The 13496-nt window shown below is 46.5% G+C and overlaps 1 protein-coding gene across 4 annotated transcripts in view; it reads left to right on the top strand.

Annotated features, from left to right (window-relative positions):
- The window catches only part of CHRDL1 (chordin like 1), a 115120-nt gene extending 101929 nt beyond the window's left edge, over positions 1 to 13191 (top strand). For all 4 annotated transcript variants that reach the window (XM_079911090.1, XM_079911088.1, XM_079911089.1 and 1 more), the window contains exons 10-12: positions 5868 to 6035; positions 8305 to 8394; positions 11500 to 13191. In XM_079911090.1, coding sequence (XP_079767216.1) covers positions 5868 to 6035; positions 8305 to 8394; positions 11500 to 11630 — 389 coding nt within the window. In that variant the 3' untranslated portion in view covers positions 11631 to 13191. The remainder of the gene's footprint in view (positions 1 to 5867; positions 6036 to 8304; positions 8395 to 11499) is intronic.
- Positions 13192 to 13496: the final 305 nt, after the last annotated feature.

Here is a 13496-nt window from a genome sequence, read left to right as displayed (position 1 = left end):
AGGCCAGCAGAAAATGTTGACTGATAAAAAAAAAAAAAAAAGACAAATCAGTTACTTAAATGTTGGTTTTGACACACGAGCTAGAGAAAAATACAGTCCGTAGTATTGGGGTGACAGAGTACTGGCTTGATATCTAAGCATTCTAGCCCTGGCTCTGCCACTGGTTTCCTGTGTGACCTAGAACAAGTCACTTCACCTCTCTGAGCCTCAGTTTCCTTCTCTGCAAAACGAGAGGGTTAGAGTAGATTTCTTAGGGTCTTTCCAGCTCTAACATTCAAGAACTGAATGAATTAATCACTTCCAGGCACATGAGTTTATCATTTCTTATATCTACCTGCAAAGCACTGTTGTAAACACAGATGAAAACCCAAATGTTTTTAGGGACTGCCCTGGTGGTCCAGTGGTTAAGACTCCACGCTCCCAAGGCAGGGGCCCTGGGTTCGATCCCTAGTCAGGGAACTAGATCCCGCGTGCCACATCTAAGACCCGGGACAGCCAAATAAATAAATATTTTTTTAAAAAAAACAAATGTGTTTAAGTGTAGGCAGAGAGCTAAATCATTTATTCAATTTAGGCAATTCCTCATGAGTAGCAGACAGACACGAACTTCGTCAGTGTATTCAGTATATATGTGTTTTGAGCATTTTCGTGTAGGCCAATGGTTCCCAAACTTCTCTGCACATTGGAATCCCCCAGAGAGCTTCTAAAAATACCTGTGTCTCTTGGACCAACAACTGAGGACTAGACAGGCCCGGGGATGAGTAGGCCGTCGGTGTGGCTGGACCACCAAGGACCAGAGGGCAGTGTGGAAGGATGCCAGGATGGACAGAGGATGGAAACGAGGACCAGGTGGTCTCTTCTGCTAAAAACAAGACAACAGGCCCAACATGGAGTCAATTTTGCTAAGCCCCATGTCACCAAATCGAGACAATTAATTTTCACTCTCCCAGAAATGAAATCCTACACCAATCAATCAGGAGTCACCTGATCAGCACTAGTGAGGTCGCCTGCCTGGTAGACCCATGCCATCCCTTAAAGGAAAGCGCCCTGGCGATAACCAATCCACTTTTTTTCCAAATATAACTTCCTTGTTCCTGTTCGCTTCTGCCTGTAGAAGTCTTTCATTTTGTACAGCTCCTTGGAGCTCCTTTCTATCTGTTAGACTAGATGCTGCCCAATTTGAACCAATTTTTGCTCAAATAAACTCTTAAAACTAAAAAAAAAATAATAATAACCTGTGTCTCATCCCCAGAGATTATGATTTAATTGATTTGAGTTGTGGCCTATTTTAGAAGATCCCCACATAATAGTAATTTGCAGACAAGTTTGGGAACCACTGCTGTAGGCCCAGGGTAGTTCATGGTTTTGCCAATCAAAGTGTGGTTTATGGACCGGCAGCACCTGGGAGCTAGTGAGAAAACCAGACTCTCAGGTCCCACCCCAGACCTGCCGCATCAGAATCTGCATTTTAACAAGGTCCCCCAGGTGAGTGCAATGCACATTAAAGTTTGAGAAGCACTGATTTATGGCACAAACAAAATCTTTCTTAATGTTACAAGCTTCGTCTTCCAGAGTAGGGGCAGAGTGTGGGTAGGACGGACAGGAGCTATCTGATATGGAGTGGAGAATTGAGGCATTAAAATTGTTGAGGAAATGTACTCACTAGGGGCACGGAGAGAGCACATTCTGAGGATATGAACATGGTAGCCACCGAGCCATGATGACCTATTGTAACTTCCAAGTCTCCCACCTCACTGGATCCCCAGGCCTTTCAGTGTCACTTGGAAGTAGTTCTACCAACACAATTTTCTCTCCTGTCAAGGGTCTAATGCCTATCATCATAAAAGTAATACAACAAGATAATTTCGTACACAAACTAATAGTTACCTAAACTACCCAGGTAAGATAAACCCTCCCACTATATAATATTCCAGTTTGAATCTCACACCTTCAGACCACAACCCATTTCTTTGTGTGGTTAGGATTGTATTGCTGTACGTGATTCAGATAAGAGTGAAGGAATCAAAAAGGTGTGGGCACAGTACACAGGACAGGCATCGCCTTTCAGGTGGTGGCGTTTATTAAAACCTTTATGTTCATACTCTTTGGCTAAGCAGTTCTACTCCTGGAAATCCAAAGAAAGTGATCAGAGACGTACAGAGACATACAAACAAGGATTTTTGCTGCAGTGCTGTTTACAATAGTGAATGATTGGAAACAAACTGAAAGTCTACCAGTATGGAAATGGTTAAATAAATTATGGTATATCTGTACTGTGGCATATTATATAGCCATTAAAAATCACTATAGAACAAGATTGAATGGCACAGAAACATACTTGCAATATATCTGTTAAGTACAAAATCTTCAAGCTAGAAAACAATATGTATATTATGATCTAGGTCACACAGAAAACCAGTGGCAGAACCAGGGCTAGAATGCTGGATCATCAATCCAGTACTCTGTCACCCCAATACTACAGACTGTATTTTTCTCAGGCTCGTGTGTCAAAACCAACACTTAAGTAACTGATTTGCCTTTTTTTTTTTTAAATCAGTCAACATTTTCTGCTGGCCTGGAAAAAACAATGGGCTGGAAGTGACCTGGGTTCCAAACCTTGGTTTTATTATCTATTTCTGTGACTCTGGGCAAGTCACTTCACTTTATACACCTCAGTTTTCTTCTCTTTAATAGAGAAAACGTTGATAATATGCTTAGCCAAAAAAAAAAAAGACTGGAAGGGCATATGGCAAAAGGTAACAGTGGCCATCTTTGGGTGACTGAATGATGGGTAGTTCTTATTTTCTTCTTTTTTGTTTATGTGTATTTTCTAAATTTTCAACAATCATTGACAATGTGTTTCTCTGGAAGAGTGGCTTTTCCCACTTTCCCATGCTGCTCAGACGTGTAGATATAGAGGACTTACTGGGCAACATGGAAGGAGAGAGTGTCTGTCCCATTCTGTCACCTGCCCTCAGCAAGCCACACATGGATGTCTGCAAATTGAAAGTCTCCCAATAGTCACGTTGCCTTACAAGAGTCGCTATCCACGGAGGCCCGGGTACTCAGCAACTTCAGATCCTCAAGGGGCGTGCACTTGTTCGCGCAGCATGCAACCTGGAAACACATGTTATGTGCCTTCTGTGTGCAAGACATGGTTGTAGGTGTTGAGAATAGGGAGATAAAGCAGACAGACTCAGGCTACTTGCCAGTAATGCTCTTTACATTCTAGTGGGAGAGGAAAGGCAATGAACACAAACCGATAAGGTAATTTTCAGTGGTGATGAGTACTGAGAAGAGAAAACAGACAGGATCAGGCGATAGTGAATGGCACAGGCAGGGTGAAGTGCTTTCAAAAGGCTGGTCAGGGTTGGCTTCTCTGAAGAACGATGTTTGAGTAGAGTTCTGGGTGATGTGAAGGGGTGAGAAAGGGAAGATCATGACATTCTCAGCCTCTTAGAAAATGACACAGGACACAGAGGAAAAGGAAGAAAGGAGTGAGAGGAGAAGAAGATCGACAGAAAAAAGAACGGTAAATTCAGTTATTCACGTTGAGAAGGGAAAAGAGACAAATAAAATTCACTGATGATCCAGCCAAAAGTTTCATTAGAACAAATGATTGCAGGCCCCCCAGTAACAAACTAAGGCCAAAATAAAGGATGTGAGTTTCACCTCTCTCTCTCTCTCTCTCTCTCCCCCTCCCTCCCTCTCTCCCTCCCTCCCTCCCTCCCTCTCTCTCTCTCTCTCTCTCTCTCTCATCTTTGCTCTGGTGGAGGCTGGCCTTGCTTCATGTGTCAGTGGCCATCTGCAGGGTTGTGTAGGACTTCTACTCCCTGAAGGTTCCCCAACTCACCTCTCCACCCCACCATACCACCCCAATATACCTGGAATTCCCGTAATGACACACTCCTTTTGGGTTACAGCATAAAAAGCCCCTGGTAAGACTTCAAGTTTGTTTCCTGGGCTGGGATATTACATCTCCTGCATCAGTCATCCCCACTTCCATATGGAGTGGTTTCTCAATTTCTTAGTTCTGGAGGGCTCAGGACAGGAGCATTCTCGTGGGAAGTGGGAATGCCCAGAAATTACTTCAGGTATGGCATACTTCCCCAGAAGGAAATGAAAGTAGGTTCACGTGCAGTGATCAGGAAGCACCTTGAAGTGGACGATGTGGAATGAAGAGGTTGCCGAGTAGGTAGTTCGAAAGACACGCTCTGTTTATTTACTCTTAATATTTTCATGCGCCAGCCAGGGGTGAGTCACTAATGGATCTTGTTGTTTATAGATCCCTTCTGGTGAGTAAATTAAGTTCTTGGAGGGGAGGGGTGGTGGGGCAGGATAACTCTTCAGGACACTGGGAGAACTTGTAGTGTATGATAGGTACTTCCAGTGCCATCATGGATTTCATATGGCTATGGTAGCTATAGCTAGTATTAAGCTGGTGGGCAAGATTTAACACAGGAACCCGGCTCTCATTCAAAAGGTGGTAATTAAATACATAGAGGTTCCTTTATGCTCCATGACCTCCTCCCCCCTCCACCTACTGAAAAGTGCTCGTGCAAGTCCCTTCATCACCTAATGCATCGCCAACAAAGACCAGCCCACCGAGTACTTAAATAACTAAAAAGAAAGACACAAGGAGAAAGAAAGCTTGACTCTAGGATAATCTACGAATTGAGTAATCCAACCTGGAATCGTCCAGAGAGGACCAGGATTTTGTCCTTCCGGTGCCAAAATGGTGGTGGGGATGGGAGAGCTAATCAGGTCAGCAAGAGACACGCAATAGCCATTTGATTACAACCTCTAGTCCAAGTGCCTCTGATTGGCTAACAATGAATCCCCCTAATTAGAGTCACGGGCCCAAAGCACTCAACACCCACCGCTTTCATCAGATGTGCTTACAGACGGCTTCTGCGCATATTCCGAATTTTTCAGGGTGTCCTCAGCTTGTCTTTGTTGTTCCCGATTTGAGTGTTACACTTTAAGTGCACAGCTGAAGAGGGTGCTGATGACAAGGCCAGCAAAGCAAGTTAAGTCACGGATAACCAACCAAGGGAAACTTCTTTCAGTAGCGGGCTGAGGAAAGGGGAGGGCGGAGCAGAATGGGGAGTAAGAGGGGGCTGGTACCTTTATGCCTGGAAGCTGAAATCCAACAAGTTAGTTTATACTTTAAATGATCCATAGTTGAGGGATTGACCAATTTTTTTGTGTCTTCCACCCGTTCATTTGGCATAGCATACACATGACTAATCTGACGTCTAGGTTTTGGCACTGGTGTTGATCCGGTATTAGCATTCCGCTTACAAACAAATCAAAGAGCGTTCAGAAATGTCAAGCCAATTTGGATAGATCCTTTGGGCAAGTATACGCACATAAATGAGCGTCATAAATGTTTTCTAAGTATGCCTAATTGACGTCAGGGAAGCTAACCGAGGCGTTCTGTCAGCCCATTCCTTGGGTCTCTGTTGGCAACACTGAGCTAGCCCAACCATGATCCCGACCCAGCATCGAAAATGCTGTGTTCCCTTAAGCGCCCAGCAGATTTGTACCTCGTCACATTCTTCCTCTTTGTGAAGATCCACTTCTCATGCGGTGGTGGTGGATCCAGTGTAGCTTTGGGGCCAGTGTTCTGTCATCACGCGGACTTAAAAGTCATGTGCTTCTTTGTGATTTCGTGGCTGTTACAGGGGCAGCCTCAGCTGAGCCAGTGAAATAGGGGTGGGATTTCTATCTCTGTAGGAATGTTCTTGTAGATTGTCCACTTTTGATGCTTGTGTGGTGCTATGAACAAAGAGATGCATAAATACAGAGGTTCGCTCCTAGTTTTGGAAAACCATGACAAATCTCTACTTGCTTCCTGATTCCAGAAGAACTTCCTGGCCAAAGCTTTGACAGCAAAGGCTACTTTTGTGGAGAAGAAACCATGCCCGTGTATGAGTCTGTGTTCATGGAGGATGGGGAGACCACCAGAAAAATAGCGCTGGAGACAGAGAGACCGCCTCAGGTAGAGGTCCACGTTTGGACCATTCGAAAGGGTGAGCCAGACGACATTAATTTCTTGTCAATATTTTTGTAAGGGGGACACAGGGAAGGAATGGAAGACTCACCTTCATTTTGCTTCAACCTGTTCCTCTGGGTCAGAAGATTTCCCGATTGCTTAGAAACTAACATATGACTCCCACCGTTGCTGTTGTGGCCTTTAGCTTTAACCAGGACCTGGGCTAAAAAGTAAGTATTGACTGTTGGGTTTTGTTGTCTTTCTCACACAACCAAGGCTGGAGGAGTGCTTCTTAACCCTGGCTGCACACCAGAATCGTCTGGGAAGGTTTTTAAATACCAAATCCCTGAGCCTACCTGCAGAGGGTCTGACTAATTGGCCAGGTGGGGCTTGGGCTTAAGGGTTTGTTCGGAAAGCTCTGCAGGTGATTCTGATGTACACCCAGGGTTTTAAACTCCCAAACTGTAGTCTACCATTGTTTCCCAGAGGAAGCTCAACAAACATGAAAATGCAATCATTCAGTGCACAGCTGAGTCTCTCGAACCATGCTGGGGACTCTGCAGTAAGACAAATTTAAACCATCATCCCTGCAGCTGTTCACACCATCCCATAGCTACGAGACTAGGGCTGATCTAGTCTGGTCAAGTTTTCTAGGAATTGGGAAATAACGCACATCCTTTTTCAATTGGCTCCCGCATAAGGCTCGAGAGTGCTCAAACTTGTGTAAGTTTCAGCATCACACAAGGAGCTGGTTTAAAACACAGTTACCGGGACTTCCCTGGTGGCACAGTGGTTAAGAATCTGCCTGCCAATGCAGGGGACATGGGTTTGATCCCTGGTCCGGGAGGATCCCACATGCCATGGAGCAACTAAGCCCATGCGCCACGACTACTGAGCCTGCGCTCTAGAGCCCACGAGCCACAACTACTGAGCCCATGTGCCACAACTACTGAAGCCCGCGCGCCTGGAGCCCGTGCTCCGCTACAAGAGAAGCCACCACAGTGAGAAGCCCGCGCACTGCAACAAAGAGTAGCCCCCGCTCACCGCAACTAGAGAAAGCCCGCGCACAGCAATGAAGACCCAACGCAACCAAGATAAATAAATAAATAAATTTATTAAAAAAAAAAACAACAGTTACCTGGCCCCATCCAAGAAGTGTGAATTCAGTCAGCCTCCGGTAGGGTCTAAACATTTGTGTTTCTAACAAATAGCAAGGTGATGCTGATACAGGTGGCCCTTGGACCCATCCTTGGAGAAACAACTGCTCTAGTATTTTGTGGGCCTTTCTTCTCTCCCTTCTTTCTTTCTCAAAAGAACAAGTTCCTCTCTACCCCTTTAAAAATATGCTAGAACACACATATGAGGCTCATCCCTGTTTGTTTCTGCTCTAGACCCAGGAATGTTGATTTGCCATCCCTAACTCCCTAGCTCCTCTGTAACTGGTCACCAGGACTAAGCACTGTTCTGTTGGCTTCCTTAGCGGTGACCTCACTAGGCATCCATCGCCCCACATCTCTCGCCTCACAGAAATGCATGGACGCTTTTCAACTTGCTAGTGTCGCCTCTAAGTAAGCTCTTGTTCACAGCACTGGGTAATCAAGATCTGTGCATAGTGGATAGAGGAAAACCCAGGCTCCATGTCCGTCGCTCCTTGTAGACCTCTTGAGGATTATTTAAGTGGCAGTTTTCAGTTGTTCACGTGTTATTCTGATAAAAGCTATTCAGGCAAGGTTGAGACTGTGGGAGCCCCGTTATCTTCACTCTGCCCATTTTTATAAGGGAAAGTGAAAGGAGCTGTGACTGTTTCCCAAAGGAAAATATGCTATCTGGTGAGTTCAGGAATAAGGATGGCTTCTCCATTTACACAACCTGTCTGCAAGACCCACTGCTGGTTCTCGCTGCCGAGCCAGGAGGGTAGCCCGGTGGCTTGGCAGGGACATAGTCTACCCAGACCAGGGGCAAGGGCAGAATGTCTAATACTGCCTTTGGCTGCAGAAACTCCATCCGGCATCCATGCTTGATTCTCTGTGGCTTTCCCCAGGAGCGGGTCCCACAGTCAGCAGCTCTGTCTCCCTTATCTCTGTCCTCTAGAGAACCAGGGGGGAGGTCAGTGAGCCAAGGAAACAAATGGAGTCAATTATAACCCTCGAGCCGTCCAAGTTCCTGGTTAAGCACATTACACAGCCCCGCTCGAGACTCCTAAGCCCCAGTAGTGAGATGATATGCTCAGCCCAAGCAGAAAAAGGGGTTGGTGGTTCCAGATAGAGAGCGCCTGACCACCTGCCCCACTTTGTGCTTGGCCCCAGGCATCCTCCAGCACTTCCATATTGAGAAGATCTCCAAGAGGATGTTTGAGGAGCTCCATCACTTCAAGCTGGTGACCAGGACAACCCTGAGTAAGTCGTGACTCTCTTTACTCCTCCCTGGAAAACACATCCAGTTTTCAGTGTCACATAGCCCCAAATAAAGTACCCACCGTGCTCTCACTGAACAGGAGCAGTGGTCCATGTCAGCATTAGAGGATATTCTCCCTCTCTCCTGTGGGTGACTAAACCCAGAGTCTCAAGAGGGTGGGAGGTCTGGTCTATCTGTGGAGACTTCACATCTGGAAGGCTATGTCCTCAGTGGTGGGGATGAGAGAGAAAGAGAGAAGATGACTGCATATCGATTCTTGTGTTGTATCAAAGCTCTGTTTGACTGTTTGGAACTGCCCCGGTTGGTCGTGTTTCTTTAAAAGCACTCAGACACTCAAGCATACTTGTGGCTCTCCCACTTTCTACGCTAGATGGAGCCTGGGACTAGATCCGGCTAGGCACTGCGTGGCGGGGGTGGGGGGTAAGCACTTCTGAAGGAATAAAAGGCACAGAATTTCTATCCACAGGGAATTCTAATGGGCGAGACAGAACATGAAATGCCTTCATTATGAATTAGTATACTTCTGAAGAGTTAAATACCTAAGTGCTCAGGGGAATCTGCAAAGAACAATGAGATGAGAGCCAGGTGGGCTTAGTCGGGGAAGGCTTCAGGGAGGAGGTGGGTTTTGAAAGAGAAGGGTGTGACTGGGCAACAGGTCAGGAAATCAGTCTAGGGAGAAGGTACAGCCGAAGAGAAGACTTGACAGGAGCAAACAAGAAATGTGGAGGTGGGTGGGTGGGTGTGGGTGAGGAAGAATTACAAAGGCCACGTAGGGTGCACAGAAATCTGAGAAGAGTTGGAGGTAGGAAGTAGTTAGAGGGCCCTGAAGGAGCATGGGTGCTTGCTGCAAACTTACACACAGTGTAGTGGCGTCAAAATGGGGCTTTGGAAAGATGTCTCTCGGCTGTCAGATGCATTTATTAAGCACCTACTTTGAGAAGCCATATTCTAAAGAGACCAGTATGCCATGCTGAGAAGTTGAACTTGGTCTCCAGACCGGAGAACCCCAGTGGGGGGTTTTAGCAAGCGAACGATGCATTCAGATCTGTTTTTTAGAAAGTGGTACTTGCTGGATGCAGTGGCAGGTGGGCTTTTAGTGAGAGAGCTGGTGATAGTCTAACAGGAAGCTGTTAACCTGTATTAAGTCGGTTAGACAGGGGAGGAGGGGTCCCTGTGAGGGGCTGAGGTTAAACCGTCACGATCAGGATCAAAGAGAGAAATGAGTTTAGAATGACTCCAATATTAACAACTTTATGGACTGGGTGAATAGTAACGCCATTCACCAGTGGGAAACTCTGGAGAATGAACAGGCATTGGTGACAAAAATGAGCTTTACTTGGAACACGTTTAGATTAAGATGCTTGAAGTCCATATGAGCAGCATTATCCAATAGGCAGCTGGACATAGCGTCGATGAGGTCAGTTGTTCATTCTGCAGGAGACAGGTAGACAACTGGACAGTAGGAGAATTCAAATGGAGGAGCTGGAAGTTCTTGTAAGGAATAAAAAGGCAGAGTCTATAGGATCAATAATGTGACTTGAAATTACCAATTAATTTCAAAGAACATATAGTTGTTCATACTGTGGGCCAGGCACTGTGCTAGGCACTGGGGCACTTGAAAGATGATTTAAACAAAGTCTTCCTGTCACAGTTAGCACTTAGGGTGCATAATGGAGGTAGATGATGTGTGCCTCTGAAGGACGTAGGTAATGAGATGATCCCGCAGGGTCACCTGGGGACAGAGCAGAGCAAGCCTGACTCCTGTATATAGTGTGCCTGTCAGATCCTGGCACACCGTAGGGCTTTGGTAGAAGCTGCTTCCTTGCCCGACCCATCTCTCCTTTCCCATCGAATCCAAGAGAATAGGGAAAAGTGAAGAATCCAAGGGAGAAAGGAGCAGAGAAATGGAGGCCGTAAGGAAGTGGGGCATGGTCTTCTGTGGCGAGAGAAAGAAAAGAGGTTCAGCAACGGTTCTGGATTAAGAGGCGTTCGCTGACCTTGGACTCGCAGAATTCTCCAGGTTGCAGCACCATGAGCACAGGATTGAAAAGGCTGAAGAGGGCATCCAGGGTAGACATTTTGTTAGGAACGCTATTCGACAGAGCAAGATGATAGCTGGGGAAGGATGATCTTACCACTGAGGGACCAGGAAAGTTAGAAAGGGATGGTCCAGAGACATCAGGTGGTTTCCAGTGCTGAGCACGGGTGTGCAGTCAAAACCGCTTGCTCAGTTAGCATGGCAGGAGGGGGAGTAGAGAAGTTGGTGAGGACACGCTGGAAGTATGGACAGTTCCGGGGGCGGGGGAAGAGACAACAGGGAGTGGAGGGGGACAGGAGCAGGGATGACAAGGAACGGAAGGGATGCGGCCGTGTTCAACCGGAGCAGAGAGGGATCACGTGGCGGATGTGAGGCTGGAACTCTCTGCGGAGCCATAGGAGGCTGGAAGGGCCGCTGAAGGTGGTGTGAGGCCAGCGTGTGGGCATAAGACAAAGCAGAGGGGAGCGGTTTTTAACAAAGGGCGGCAGGAATAGGGAAAAGAGCAGTAAATAATCAAGCAACCCAAACTAATATTCAGGCCTCAAAGAGTAAGCAAAGCCCCAGTAATGTACCAAGTACTGGTCTCCAAAGTGCCTTATTTGACCAGCTGCCGAGTGAGCCACCTAATAGCTAACGACCTGATAGCGGAGCAATTCGCAAATGCTAAGTCAACTGTAAAAATCCCAAGAACAATACTGGGTTGGCGGAAAAAGTTTGTTCGGGTTTTTCTGTGACATCTTACGAAAACCCGAACAAACTTTTTGGCCAACCCAATACTTAGGTTTTACTCCTGAGGAGGCAGTTCTGTATTCTTCTTGGGATTCTTACAAATGCTGTGTGTTGAAATGAAGACTCCGTGGCCCATTTTCCGTACCTGTCCCCAGAAAAGTGTTTCAGGGGCTATTTTGCTGAAATCACGTGATGCTCATCTTCCAGCTCCCCTGGCAGGTCCGTGAGTGCGTGGGGAAGGGTGGGGTATATCGGTTCTACACCTCGTTGGCTCTGCCCTCCTCTCACGTCTCTGGGCCACTCTGTGTTTGCCTTTTAGGCCAGTGGAAGATCTTCACTGAAGGAGAAGCCCAGATCAGCCAGATGTGTTCAAGTCGTGTGTGCCGAACGGAGCTTGAAGATTTGGTCAAAGTTTTGTACCTGGAAAGGTCTGAAAAGGGCCACTGTTAGATGAGACAGACAGTATTGGATAGAGTAAAGCAAGAAAACTCAAGCTGCGGCTGGACTGCAGGCTTACTTTGCTTAAATCAACAGTGCCCTAAAACCCCAAACTCAAATGCAGTCAGTTATTCACGCCATGCACAGCATAACTTGCTCCTTTATTGGAGTGGTGTGTCAGCCCTTAAACATCTCCTCCAAAGAGACTAGAAGAGTCTTGAATTCTCTGTGGTAGGAAGAGGGCTAGAACGCCACCACAACCCTGCTCTAGTTTCTGGGAGAATCGCATTTCACGTTTCTTTACGGGTTAAAGAGTAAACAAGACCCCCGGGTTTCTATCTAGAAAGTTATTCCAGTGAAAGAAAGAGAAGGGAATTGCTTAGTAGGAGTTTTTTAGTACAGAGAAAATATTTGTATGAAATTCTGCTCTTCAAATTTTAGAATGTCTTGTGTTTTAAAAAAATTAACTCCCCATCTTCACACACACACGTACACACACACGCACGCACAGTGAACTACAGCCTTCATTCGGAGGCAAGGCCAGTGTAGACTCTCCCCTTCTTTCCCTTGCCTGGCTCTGAAGTAGCTTGGAGGCGGTTGGTACCCTGGAGGATGAATAAGGAATTGTGAACAGAAGCCTGTGCCCTTGGGTCTGTGGTATGGTTGTTGATGGCATCAACCCTGGGAAAGAGCAGGAACACCATTTCCTGGCTGCCTTCACTTTGAGGTGGGAAAGAACTTTTCCATAATGACACACTTCTCTTTTCTCCCTGAACCTATGGGGCCTCCATAAAGAAGTTAGAATTGGGTAAACTTTTCAGAAATGGAATCCATATAAGACAAAATAGTTATTGAAGAGAGGAGTTGATAGAAGTCAGCAAGGCCAGCCGTATGTTTTCAAGTCAACAAAACTCACCAATTAACAGCTCGATCCTCGCTTAGTCTCTTGAAGTCATAGTTCTCTAGTCCACAGATTTCGGTTAGATGATAAAATTCTAGAAGCTTCTTAAGAGGGTGGTTTCCCTTCTTCTCCATTTATGGGAGTTGGTTTTTACTTGGCAAAGGGGTTCTGTCCTCAGGAGCTTCAGTTAGGAGAATTATTGCTTATTTGGGGAAATGGGGATTCTGATAATGATCTAAACCTTCCTACCATTCTCCCCTCATGCACCAACCATGGATCTGAATCGTGGATCCCAGAGAAGGCTGCTCCGAAAATGTCTCTTTGCAGCCTAATACCAGAGCCCAGATGATCCATTCTGAGGCCTGGCTTTAGAAATCATCTTTGTGGGAAAACTATACCTTTTCCACAGCAGGGATCTCAAGCCTGCCTTCTAGATTTATCTCCTCTGAAGGGGCATGGATGAACTCTAGTGAGTACTTAAATATTAAGGACCGAGAAGTCCCATGTTTCCTACTTTGTGACCATAGGTAAGAGGAAAATTTTTTTCCTTATTTGACACCAATAGGGAAAAATGTAAAAGGTCCAGTCTTTATGGCAAGCTGGCATAAAGGAATCTATTCTCATAAAAGAGATGTAGGGGCCTGGTGGTCAGGCCTTCAGGGGACGAGCCTCTTAGACACATTCTCCTGGGGCGGGGGTTGGGGGGGGAGGGAAGGAAGGAGGACATCCAGGGCTGAAAGGCCACAGAGCCTTATTGGTGGAGGAGGGGGTTGGGGGCGTGATTGAGTAGCTGCTGCCTTCCTCCCAGAGGTGGCAATTTCCCCGTAGTGTGGAAAAGAGTCACCGGATCCTAAAGCAAAGCAGTGATTTCCCCTTGCGGATGACTCACCGCAAAGCCTTCCCACCCAGGTGTTCTCTGAAAGCTCAACCTTAAGGGAACACCCAGGGAGCTTCCCTAGATAGACTCCTTCCCCCGG

The sequence above is a fragment of the Stenella coeruleoalba genome (assembly GCF_951394435.1).
Source record: "Stenella coeruleoalba genome assembly, chromosome: X".
Taxonomy (NCBI): domain Eukaryota; kingdom Metazoa; phylum Chordata; class Mammalia; order Artiodactyla; family Delphinidae; genus Stenella; species Stenella coeruleoalba.
Note: the sequence above shows the minus strand (reverse complement) of the source record. Positions and strands in the feature narration are given on the sequence as shown.